At 42.1% G+C, this 12,925-nt stretch overlaps 1 protein-coding gene across 10 annotated transcripts in view; it reads left to right on the top strand.

The window, feature by feature from the left end:
- Positions 1-12,925, top strand: part of AKAP13 (A-kinase anchoring protein 13) — a 229,029-nt gene that overhangs the window by 202,131 nt on the left and 13,973 nt on the right. For all 10 annotated transcript variants that reach the window (XM_052807307.1, XM_052807309.1, XM_052807310.1 and 7 more), the window contains 13 exons: positions 210-277; positions 1,122-1,188; positions 2,395-2,530; positions 3,545-3,657; positions 4,671-4,817; positions 5,429-5,679; positions 6,310-6,435; positions 6,540-6,657; positions 7,194-7,442; positions 10,200-10,276; positions 11,650-11,831; positions 11,914-11,996; positions 12,326-12,505. In XM_052807307.1, the coding sequence (XP_052663267.1) occupies positions 210-277; positions 1,122-1,188; positions 2,395-2,530; positions 3,545-3,657; positions 4,671-4,817; positions 5,429-5,679; positions 6,310-6,435; positions 6,540-6,657; positions 7,194-7,442; positions 10,200-10,276; positions 11,650-11,831; positions 11,914-11,996; positions 12,326-12,505 (1,797 nt within the window). The remainder of the gene's footprint in view (positions 1-209; positions 278-1,121; positions 1,189-2,394; positions 2,531-3,544; positions 3,658-4,670; positions 4,818-5,428; positions 5,680-6,309; positions 6,436-6,539; positions 6,658-7,193; positions 7,443-10,199; positions 10,277-11,649; positions 11,832-11,913; positions 11,997-12,325; positions 12,506-12,925) is intronic.

Consider the following 12,925-nt stretch of genomic DNA (forward strand, 5'->3'; position numbering starts at 1 on the left):
ATTACTGGCTTTTACTAAGTAGGCCCAAGTGTAAGAAATTTTAGGAATGTGAGCATATTTTGTCATTCTGGGCATGGAATTTTTTTCCTTTCTTGTCTCTTCTAGAAATAATTCAGAACTGTACGCTTACAGTGTAATGTACACTTAAAATATAATTCATGATTTGTGTTAATATGTGTTTAATTGGTTGGGTTTTTTACTTTTGACAGACTGCAATGCAATTGTTCACAAAGGCTGTAAGGAGAGTTTTGCTTCTTGTGCAAAGGTCAAAATGAAGGTAAGAGATTTCATCTACTCTACTGAATAAACACAAAAGTTAAAATAATTTAGCATACAGATATATAACGTCTTCTACCATACGTCCCAATGTTTCCAGCTTGTTGGAAAGAATTTCAGCCCCTGTGCTATATAGTGAATAAATTCTCTGGGCTATCCTGAAATTCCCCAGAACCACATATAGTTGTCCTTGGGACTCTGTGAGTGCTCCAGGTCAGTGCCACAGGGTGTTTGTTGGCAGCAAATTCCCTGCGTTGTTCCGTGCAGTACACAGGGACCTTATGGTGAGATGATCTGTCCTGTGCTTTGATTTAAAAAAAAAAAAAACACTTCACTGGCAAAATTCAGGGATTTCCAGCACCCTTAAATGCTATATCTCTTAATTCTCAAATGCTGCATCCTGTAATGCAGCATCAAGTGTATATATAATGCATAATGAAAACTATTAAATATGTATGTTGTTTATATGAGGAATGCACAGAATTCATGCTTGCCCCAAATGTGAGGAACCTCTTCTGCAGTATGGTTCTCCAAGCTAGTTAATGTTTATACAATTATGATTTTCAGTTCTCTTCAGTATCATCAGCACTTTCTCATCTCATTTTCCTATTTGCTGCACATTTCTCCATCTGTTTATTTTGCCCCTTTCATTAATTGCAACTAGGGGTGGGGGGTGCGTGCATACATGCATATATATATATATGTAAAAAAAATAGACATACAGCCAAGAACTGATCTGTTCTGAGAGGATTCAGAAAAAACATAGCTTTTTTATTTTAGTTATGTGTCACAGCCTGATGGGAGAATGGAGGAAGAAATTACAGTGAATTTCATTTTTCTTTCAGCCACAGAGAGGGATGCTGCAGGCACATGATACCTCTTCATTACCCACAGTAACCATGAGAAACAAAAGTAAGAAAACTTCCTTTCCCTCTGCTTTAGTGATGGTCTGTATCTGCTGTTCTTAACTGTTCTGACAACTAATATTTGATATTGTGAAAGATAGGCATTTATCAAAGCAGGGGTGAGAGCATCTTCTGTGCATGATAAGCAACGTTTGGGATTTCAGAAGTTGTACTGAAATTGCGCAGAGTTCATCCACTTCTGCAGGGTCCATGTAGCTTTAAGCAAATGTAAAGTCATCTCAGATTTAGAATAACTACTTGACTGCTGTAGCTTGCTGAAGGCCTACAGCTGATAAGTCCACAAAATCTGGAAGATGCAGCCTGTGTCTATGGGTGTGTGATATTGGAAAGAGTCCAACTGTGAGTATTATATTAACAGAAATTGTTAAGATTACAAGTGGAAAGAATGCTTGTTTGAAATACTTTTTTTTTTTTTTTTTTTTTAATTAAATAGTCTTATGCTTCAAGGTAGTGAAAACAGAAAGTTTAATTTGGAATAGGAGCAATAGTGACAAACTTTTCCTGGCTGCGCCGAGACATACGCTGCACTGCAGAGCTACCCAGTGTGACCAAGGGCAAAGAATAGGAGTGTAATAGCCCACATGGGTTTTGTAGTGCCATGATTTGATAAGCTGATTTAGTGATAGCTTGGAGATCACTATATGGAATCACAGTGTATGATACAGATGTACCCACTGTGGTATTTATCATGAAATTCAGAGGTATAAACTCCAGAAAGCAGAAATGCATCTGAAGAAGGAAAAATCTGGAATTAATATGAAAAGATTAGTTAAAGGTATGTGATAGTATAACGGATTAGCATTTCTCTCTGGTACGTACTGATAGAAAAACCTATCTCAAAAAGTTAGACCGGAAGCAGTATATAATTATAGGCCCAGGGAAATTAAAAAGCAACATAATAGATTGCTACATGTGAATATTTATCAAATAAAGTTAAATTCAGTTTCCCAAGTGTATGTTTCTGGACTTGCAGATCCCACCTAGATCTTTTAAGTGTAGTGCAATGCAGTCAGTTCTGCACAGGGCTCGATGTTCTTTCCTCCATACGACTGTGTCTAACAGCTGAGATCTCCTGGTGACGGCTCTAGAAAGAAAAGGAAGTGATTTTAGAGCCTGGTTTCTTTAAGTCATCATCATTGCAGTTAACAGTGCAGTTGCATGAGCTGCCTTTTCTCTGACACTTCCCTTGTAGGTTCACAACCGAAGGAGCGCCCTCGCTCTGCAATACTTGCTCCTGATGAAAACACTGTAACCTCAATATTCAATAACAGGAGATCACAACAGACTACAGCACTTTCGAAAAGTGTCTCAATACAGAACATTGCAGGGTAAGGTTTCTCCCTGTGTGCGTGAGTATGTGCGTATTATCTGATACTGCAAGCATAGAGAAATTCAGATCTCATTAAAAATAAATTCATGTACCTATGATTTGTGTTAAAGGTTGTCGTGGTTTAACCCCAGCCAGCAACTAAACACCACGCAGCTGCTCACTCACAAAAGAGGATCACAAAACCAGAAATACCCATATTTGATATGATACTATTAGTTGTCTTCTGCACAATCAGATTGTGTAGGTTAGTTTAGTCATGGCATGAGTTCAGAGGCATCGGAGTTGGCCTGGTTGTATGCAAGGCCACTTCACAGAGGTGCTCTGGGCTCCAGGAGGAAAATCCCTTGCCTTGGGCTGGGTACTGTGCAAGCACACATTTGCAGCTCAGGTATAGTATTAACTTTTGCGTCCACAATGATAGGGTGGAGGCACAGAGCTGCAGGCTTCATGGTGTTTTAGGACTGCATTATACATAATTAATTACAAAAAATCATAGAAGAAAATCTAATTTATGGTTCCTACATTACCTGCATATAGAGCAGTTCTACACACAGGGCAACAGCATGGACTGGCATGTTCTGGACAGTTTGTATGCCCTGGCTATTCATGGTGAAATTTATTTCAATCCATTTTTCTGCTCTTTCTCAGAGCTAGCGATAAAGACTCTTGGATAGCCTTTTGTGTTGCATTTTTGCACTGCTTGCACCAAGGACAGTGAGGATGGGAAGTGACTGTAAAATGGAAAGTAATGAAATGGACTGAGGAAAAAACCTCAGGTGTGATTCTTTATAGAAGAAGCACCATCACTCAGAACTGTAGATCTTACACCTTGTTGAACCCCAATGGGTAGTTGTCAGACAACAATTAATAAAAGTACATTTCTGTACATAACTGCAACGCTTGCTTTGGTTTTCAATTCATACTTAAAATGCATTTCTTCTGCGTATTTGAAAGTACATTTGGCTGGGTTTTTTATGTCATAAACAGTATTCTGTGTTCTGTTTTTCTGCAGAGTTGGGAACGATGACAGCTTAATACACACTTGGAAATTCCTGTCGCAGTCAACAGACTCCTTACATAAAATCAGCCGGGTGAATGAATCCATGGAGTCACTGGTTGACGAAGGTAAGAGATCCCCATGGCATTTATAGCAAAAGGAAGGTCTCAGTGTTGCCTTCCAGAAACAGAAAATCTATTTTGGCATTTCAGCAAGTCTTTTCCTTTCTAATGGACAATTAAAATGCATTTACTTTGATCTTAGAATATTAGTATGATAAACTAAAACAAAGCCTCAGATAGTAATTTCTGTAGCTTGTTGAGTCGTGGGAAAACATTTAGAAGGTTTCAGTTACAGTTGAGTTACTTGGAATTTAGCTCAGGGACAAACATTTTCTCTTTCATTCTGCACCTCTGGCCCATTTATACAGCCACAGATTTTGCACTCTGTCACCTTTTTCATGCTGATGTCTTGTGTTTTGTATTTTTCCCAGAGTGTTCTTAAGTTTAAATTTTTTTATATATATGGTGCTTTTTAAGGATATCATCAGCATTTTTACATCTTAGCCAATATTTACCTGAAAAGAGCAGAATGGTCTTAATTTATTAAGGACTAAACAAGGGCATGCTCATGGTGACAAGAGAAAATTTCCCAGTTCCTGCACAAATGAGCAATCTTTCTTAAAGATGCATATGTGTGTCTGTAACATATGAAGTGTTCACTTCTGCCTGCATCAGTTCTGGCTTTCTAAGCTTGAAAACACAGACTTCACGTAGGTCTAAGCTCCCTCGATTCAGTGATGTAAATGAAGGAAGACCAACTGGGTGTTGTGGGGTTTTATTTATCTTCAATACTGTTGCATTGCAGATAAAGAATCTATTGTCTTTTATCTGAGCTAGAATTTGGTCTATGTGAAAATGGTGAACTAGTTTTGTGCTACTAGCAAATAACCTTTAAAAGCACTTTTCATAACCTGGTCCTTACGTGGTATAATTCCATATGACCATTTTTGTGTCAGTAAAGGAGTTTGTGCGTGATGTCTGTGGTATGACAGAGAAAGCCTAAACCTAAATGAATAGACAGGAATCTCAAATGAGACAAGTTACCCACTTCTTAATGGCACTTACATTGCTTTGTGAAGGTGCGGACATGAACGAAGGACAGCTGATGGGAGACCTGGAATTAGATTCCAAGCAGCTGGAGGCAGAGTCCTGGAGCCAAGTAGTGGACAGCAAGTTCCTACAGCAGCAAAACAAAGATGTTGTCAAACGGCAAGATGTCATTTACGGTGAGATACCTGCATCTTAATTTTTCACTCATTAGATAGCTTCTTGATATACTCACATGCATGGATTTAGGAAGCTTTAGGTCAGTGAATAGGAACACTGACTTGGTTTCCTCAGAAACCAAAGTTTCACTCTTGAAGTTCTTAGAAATGTTATGTATTTTGTGAAAGCTTGCTTTCTGCATTTCACATATCTGGAAGCCATCAAAAAACCCAGCCTCTCCTCATTTGCCTGCTGATGACATTTAAACTCCATTACAGCAGAGCAGCTAGCTAGGAAGTCTTCTCCTGCCGGATGCAAGAGCCGTCCTGTATGGCAAAAGCGCACGGTGTTGAGGCTGGCAGTGAGGTGTTAGGAAGGAGCAGATAACAGTGCTGAAGGTTCAGACCTTAGCAGCAATGTCCAAAGCTCTTTATTGTGGGACTCCTCTGCCCCCCTATTTCTCCCGCATGTGAAACTATTGAGTGATGTTTCAATACCTGACATAAAATTTTCTGAAGCCACTTAAGAGAAGCCCAATTATGGAAGAGCTTTCTAATGGCAGTTTTTCCTTATACCGTACACCTATGTACTCTAGTGACCTTGGTTTTGACCTTATTCTCGTCCTATACAGAGCTAATGCAGACAGAAATGCATCATGTCCGCACCCTGAAGATCATGAATGATGTGTACAGTGCAGGGATGTTAAAGGAACTGCAGTATGATCAACAAGTCGTGGACAAGATCTTTCCCTGCCTGGAAAACTTGCTGCACATCCACAGTCACTTCTTCCAGCGGATTCTGGAAAGGAAGAAGGAGTCATTGGCAGACAAAAGTGAAAAGAACTTTGTTATCAAGAGGATAGGTGACGTCCTAGTGAATCAAGTAAGCGCTGGAAAATGCTTGCACTTCTGAGAGCACAGCTGGAAACCAGGCACTCTTTCTTCCCTCCTGTTTATTCCTGTTAGATAATCACAGTTGATGGCACCTTTATCTTCACACATGTAAAAATCTCCACCTCTGCTTTTTGAAGCACTTTTTGCTCTTTCAGAGGAAGGTCTAATGATGAAAATTAATTTAGTTTATTTTGTGGGAAAGAGAAGCATTCCCTGACAGGCACAGAATGGTTTGACCATAGCCTGGAGGGTAGGCAGTAGCCCACAGCAAAATATGCCCAATGTGTTTCTTGGCTGAGTTACTGACCTGCTGTTTAACTTTGGGTGGGTTATTTTACTTTCCTTTATCTGTGCTTTCTCCTTTCTTCTTTTTGTCTGTCTTGACAGTTTTTTTGTTGGCTTTTAAGCCCTGTGAGTAGAATCCCAAGTTTTGCAGTTAGTGTGAACTCAGCGAAGTCCCAAACTCAGCTCTTTACTTTCTAGAGATCTACTTGCTTGATTTAGGATGCTTTGGACTAATTTGGTTTCATCAAGTTCTTTTGAGAGACTGGCAGGCATTGCTGGGATATTGCAGCAGGAGCTCAGTGCGAATTGGACCTCTGTGTCTCATGTGTTGCAGTTCTCCGGTGAGAATGCCGAGCGAATGAAGAAAACATACGGCAAATTCTGCGGGCATCACAATGAGGCAGTAAATAACTTCAAAGATCTGTACTCAAAGGACAAGCGGTTTCAGGCATTTGTCAAGGTAGGAACAGGTAGAACAGACATAGTTGATGGGAAAAGTATGTCCTTTCTGCACTCTGATGAGCATTTTGCTACAGAACTGGAATTTTCATCTTTGTTCCTTAGAAAAAAATGAGCAGCTCCCTGGTGAGACGTCTTGGGATTTCTGAATGTATCTTGTTGGTAACACAGAGAATCACAAAGTACCCAGTCCTTTTACAAAGGATACTGCAGTACACCAAAGGTAGGGACCAGCTCTATTCTAAATGTGTATTTGTTCCTCCAGTGTAAATTTCTTGGATCCTTTTCAGCTGAAGCAGAGTTTCTTAGAATAGACCAACTAATCCAGTCATCATTGTCTCACACCATTGTTAACAGGATAACTCAGTTTCATATCTCCATTTAGGATTAGTTAGTCGGGTGCCTTGATTTAGTTGTTGTAAGTCTGGCTGTAGCTAATTATGGAGCAACAAGCTTAGACCTCAAAATCTCCCAGCTTGCTTTCTTTCGTAATGGCTGAAATATGTAGTTAATTTGTGCCTTTCGTCTATACTGTCTCATATACAAAGTATATTGGAATAGTCCCCAACCTCAACCATATACGTGAAAGGTTTTGTGAAACTCTCCTTAAGGGGGAAAAATGCAGCCTGTCTCATGAAAGTATTAAAAAGTTTTAATGCGGGAATTTGAGAGGGAGAAGAGGAAGGAAGAAAGTAAAATCAGGAAGTTAGAGTCCACAAGGATGAAGTGAAATCGAGGTGTTTCTCTTTCTGTTCAAAGAAAATGAAGTGGAACATGAAGACTTGACTCAGTCATTAAACCTCGTTAAAGATGTGATTGCTGCAGTCAATAGCAAAGTCAGCAATTATGAAAAGAAAATGCGTCTTGGTGAGATTTACAACCGGACGGATAGCAAGTCCATCATGAGGATGAAGAGTGGCCAGATGTTTGCAAGAGAGGACTTGAGGCATCGCAAGCTCATCCGAGATGGGCCTGTTTCACTAAAAAATGCAGCTGGCCGGTTAAAAGGTAAGACTATCCTGCCTTCTGCCAGGGGAGGATACAGCTCACCCTCTCTGGATGTAGGATTAGTCCTCAGATTGGTGTGTTTAGCCTGCCTTTATTCTTTGGCTTTGAGAGATTTTGACAGCAGCTTTCCCCGTGCTGTAGACTCGCTTCCCATTGCGGCATTTCCAACTCCTCGTGTTGTTTCTGGTGTGATAGATAGCTGCTTTTCCTCCTGGTGACTGCATGCCTGCTGAAGGCTTGGGCTCCAGTGACACCTCGGTCCATCAGCCACGAAGCGGAGTTGCTGGGGGATTCTTTGGGCCAGGAGAACGCAATGGGGTTGCAGTTGTCCAGAGGAGCGAGTCAGATCTCCATGCCATGATGCGCATGTGCAGCAGTTCCAGGAAGTACGGTTGCTACATCCAAAACCCAACCTCAGCTGCCCAGTGGCTCTCCCCACCAGCAGCACTGCCTTTCCTTTGCTCTAAGGTCTGCAGTAGGGCTGCTCAGGCTCAGCATTACCATCCCAGTTTCAATGGGAATCCAGAGGGGTGTCCTAGGCATTTGTTGCTGTTGTGGTTTAACCCCAGCTGGTAACTAAGCACAACGCTCTCACTCATTCCTCCCCCTCCCAGTGGGTTGGGGAGGAGAATTGGGGAAAAAAATAAAACTCATGGCTTGAGATAACAACAGTTTAATAATTGAAATAAAATAAAATATAATTATAATAATAATAATAATAATGAAAAGGGAGATCAAAAGAGAGAGAAATAAAACCCAAGAAAAACAAGTGATGCACAATGCAATTGCTCACCACCCGCTGACTGATACCCAGCCAGTCTCCAAGTAACGATCGGCCCCTCCAGGCCAACTCCCCCCAGTTTATATACTGAGCACAACATCCTATGGTATGGAATATCCCTTTGGCTAGTTCGGATCGGCTGTCCTGGCCATGGTCCCTCCCAGCTGCTTGTGCACCTCCTCACTGTCGGAGCATGGGAAACTGAGAAGTCCTTGACTTGGGATAAGCACTACTTAACAACTAAAATGTCAGTGTGTTATCAACATTATTCTCATACTAAATCCAAAACACAGCACTGTACCAGGAAGAAAATTAACTCTATCCCAGTCAAAACCAGGACAGTTGCTCTTGAACCTCTTGAGCTGCTGATGCAAACTGTTCAGGAGAGACTCTGGTGTCCCTGCAGCTGCCTTTTGTTTCGTCAATGTTTTCTTGAATTGTTTTTTGTTTGTTATCAGGTGGAAGTAGTTTTTCTAAGGTGCTGTGCTCTGCTGAGCACTGAAGTTCTCTACTGAATTAAACACTAAATGTCCCAAGGAAGCCTTCAGCTGGGACCGTGGTAGCAGTGAGAGCAGGCAGGACTGTGTCTCAGGCTTGGCAGGAAGGCTGGGCTTTCCTTCTCTCACTCCAGTATCGGCTGATTAAACCATGGGCAAGAATGGGGACTGGTAGCCTGGTGCCGTGCTGTGCAGGGAGGCAGTGATAACATGAAACTCTGTATTGGTTATGATTTGAGGTTTTGGAAACAGGAGGTTTACAGATGGTTTCTAGGCACCTGAGATTACTATTGACTTTAGATGGTGGATTAAGCAAGTTATGCTGCTGTTATAAAATCTTGTGATAAGTACAGGTTGCATTTGCATTTCTAACTCACAGAAATGCGTAAACTTACCTCTGTCTGTAGTGCAAGTTCCCGGCGAAAGTAGGTCCTGCAGAGCCCAGGGAAAAAGTAGCTAGTTCATACATTCAGGCTAACTTTTCTTAGAGGGTTTCAGCATTTCCCTCTTGCAAAGCGCACAGACGATAAGAGAAGAATGGAGTCAAATGCTGAATTTTTAAAACCTCACAGAGCTTGGAGTTCATTTTGCAGCTTTGACTAAAGTTTGGTAGTTCTTCTATCTGGAGCAGATCCTGTCTTCCCAAAACAGAATGGAAGGAATTGCCCACAGGATGATTTAACTTTTTGGTTTGCTTCCTCTCTGTCACAAGATTTCCCAAGTACATTACACAAAAACTCTTTGTACTGAGGGCTCTGGGTGGGGCATTATACTTGGTAGTTGCTGTGCAACTTTATGATATGTCGTTCGGAGACTTGGAAGGCTGTACATGTACTCAGGGAAAAGGCTGTATTCTGATTTTAAAATCCTCTGTTGGTTTGATGTTGTGCTTCCTTCTGCCATGAAAGAAAGACAGGTCCTGCATCTCATGCAGGCTCTGTCGGCTCCCCTTGGAGTCTGCAGGAGTCGTGGCTCCTAAAGTCAGTATTTCCTGGGAAAGAAACTGCAGCTGACAAATATTGTTATTGCACAATAATTTACACTCCGCAAACCACTCATCAAGAGAACCATAAAACCCAAAACTTCCTGTGCAGATATTTTGCTTGAGGGCTAAAACATTGTTTGAGAAAACAGCGCTTCTATTCAGTAAGCATCTCTAGCTTTCGCTGTTTTGCCCATGTCCTAACTGTTAGAAAGCATGTGGCTGGAGAGGAGCACCCTGCTCTGACAGGTGAGAGAAAATCCTGCAGGTTTCCCAGGTGCTGTTGTGTTCTGCTTGTCGCAAAGTCAGTTCAGATGTAACCTGACCTGGCATCTCCAGGAGCTGCCCCTACTCCTCCTGCTAACTGGGAGGTTGACCCTGCTTCCAGGATTGGCAAAAACAGCCCTACTGCTGCCCAGCACTGGTGTTATTAAAAGAAATCTGTTTCAGGGTGGGTCGTGTGGTTATACTGCACTGGTATGCTTTTTCTTTTGCAGAAGTCCAGGCTGTTCTCCTCTCTGACATGCTCGTATTCCTTCAGGAGAAGGACCAGAAGTATGTCTTTGCCTCACTGGTAAGGCTTCAACCCTTTCTATTCCCTCCTTTTCTATGCAAGAGACCCTTGATGTGTGTTGTGTAGCGAAGCCAGCCATTGCCTGCTAAACAGCTTAATTTTCTTGCTTATAACATTTTTGTTTGCTGAGCAGACTCCGTTCTTTTTGATAGGAAAACGTTTCTTCATGCCCCACCTCCTCTTTCTGCAGTGCCTTGGCACAGCTGATAATTGGCCTTGAAAACCTGCCTGTCACTTGATACACTTACTGCTTTTCAGTTTCTGCAATTCCAAGCAGTATTTGGGGTGGGAGGGGGCAATGGGATAACGCAAACATTGTAAAAATGAATCTTAGCAGAAGGAAATGTCCCAGTATGTTCTGAGCTACTGTGGGGGGCAGAGGGGTGAAATGCCACTGCCGTAAATTCAACAGAACAGCTTGAAAATAAATGTCAGAGGAAATACATTTGTAATGCACAAGACCAAAAACATTAGCTTTTGAAGGCAGGCCTCATAAAAGGGCTAGGCACACTGACCTTCTAAAGAAAACCTAGTACCTAATTGAGTCTGTTGGGGCTGTACCTTGCAGGCATGGTCTAGACTGGCTAAACCTTGTGACCTTTCCACTCTTTGAACATTTTGAAAGCTGATAATTTGTTATTTCAGTTCCACCAACGATCTGCACAGACCCAATGCCTTACACAGTGGGAGCTGATTTGCACACAAATCCTGATAGTGAACCACTACCAAATCACCCCAGTTGTAGCATCCTGTAAAATGCACAAAGGGCCTGACTTGTATTCAGATGACACAACAACAAAGGGACGTTTTAACCAAGCAGGCTGATTACACAGAGATCATAGCACACAGTGAACGTCATCTTACAAGTCTTCTCCATCACAGGATTCAGCTATGAGCTGCTGAGAACAGCAGGGGTTTTGTGGAATTTGAAAACAAGATGTTACTCCATCTGAGGGAGGGATTGTGAAGATAATGTGTGTGAAGCAGGCACTAGCAAGCTGCACTAAGTTTAAGGAGCTGTGATATTAATGACAGAGAGCGTGTAAGCAGGATGAGATGAGATTAAAGGTCTGCTGGAGTTAGAGCAAAATATGGTAGAGTTTGCAAAAGTACAAAGACAATTTTAAATTAATTTTTTGTTGAAATGGAACAAGGTGAAATTGCTTTTCCTACAGAACTGATGGAGGAAAGCAAGCGCTTCCCTGTTCTTTGAACCCATTAAAATTATTTATTTTTTTAATTAGGCAAGAGGTTCAGAAATTGTTTACAACCCGAGAGAAGTAGCAGTGTGATTGTTGGGACCTTTTCCGTGCTAGTTTGCATCTGGGAGCTAGTACTGTTCACCCTCCTCACCATTTTCTTTCCATCTGAAGGACCAGAAATCCACTGTGATCTCTCTGAAGAAGTTGATCGTACGAGAAGTGGCTCATGAAGAGAAGGGTTTGTTCCTGATCAGTATGGGTGTAAAAGATCCCGAAATGGTGGAAGTCCATGCTAGCTCCAAAGAAGAGCGTAATGGCTGGATACAGATCATTCAAGACACAATGAACACCATGTAAGCTACCAAGCTGTTCTTGCAAGGCAGGTGATGCACATGGTCATGTTCTGGTAGTAACTGAGACTTGTCTTTTGGCCAGGGATAAAGATGAAGACGAAGGAGTCCCGTGTGAGTCTGAGTTTGAAAAGAAAGTGTCGGATGCCAAAGTGAGAGGACTGAAAGGTAAAATCCTGCCTGGGAGAGAGCTGGGGAGCGGCTTTTGAAAAATTTACAGGAATTGTTGTGTTGGGTTTTGTGGTTGAACTATGACTTTTTTCAAAGGAATGAGAATCCTGCATCCAGCAAATAATTGCAATCCTTGTTTGCACCTCACCTTGCTTGCATCATTTTTTTTCTGAGCCTGCTGAGTGCAGTCGCTGTGCAGGATTGCACAGGGCATGGTTGTATCATCAGGTTCCACTAGATGGGGCCAATATCTCAGGTATCACTCAGTTTCCTTGCTGAAGCTTTTATTCTCTGTCTTCATCTCTGTTTTCTGTTCACTCCCACAGAACAACTTCAGCAGAAGGATAAGCAGATTCTCCTCTTGCTGGAGGAGAAGGCTAAGATCTTCCGGGACATGGCAGACAGTTCTGTGCAGGAGGACATGCCAGGCTCCAGGCTGCTCTTCAGAGCAAACACAGAAGAGGCACCAAAAGGAGAGGCCATTATGAAAACTGCAATAAATGAAGGTGAGCAAGTCAGGGTGACACGTTAATTACACTAACCAACGGACCCACCTTCAGTGAAGCCATCAGTCCTCAAGCACCAGTTTTGCAGGGGAAGTTTTCTCTTTGTCAGAATAACAGGATAGATAAGGAGATATTGCTACTCACAGTATTGTCTCAGGGATAGGTAATGAGGATCAGGAAAGGAAGCAGATATTGATGGCTGTTGAAAGAGGGCAGAAAAGAAGTCAGCACAGAGAACAACCATGCATTGAATCTTCACTGGGGTCAGGAGCAGCACAGGGTTTATCCTTGGCTTAAATTTGGACCATGCAGGCTTTTGCTGTGCTTCAGTCTCAGCAAGGTGTGAGAGCGGGGCGCGGGTTTCAGCAGGCGCTTGTGGTGCCTGCAAGGGACAAGCAAGTCTGTTGACAAAGGCAAGGG

Source organism: Harpia harpyja, chromosome 14 (assembly GCF_026419915.1).
Source record: "Harpia harpyja isolate bHarHar1 chromosome 14, bHarHar1 primary haplotype, whole genome shotgun sequence".
NCBI lineage: Eukaryota > Metazoa > Chordata > Aves > Accipitriformes > Accipitridae > Harpia > Harpia harpyja.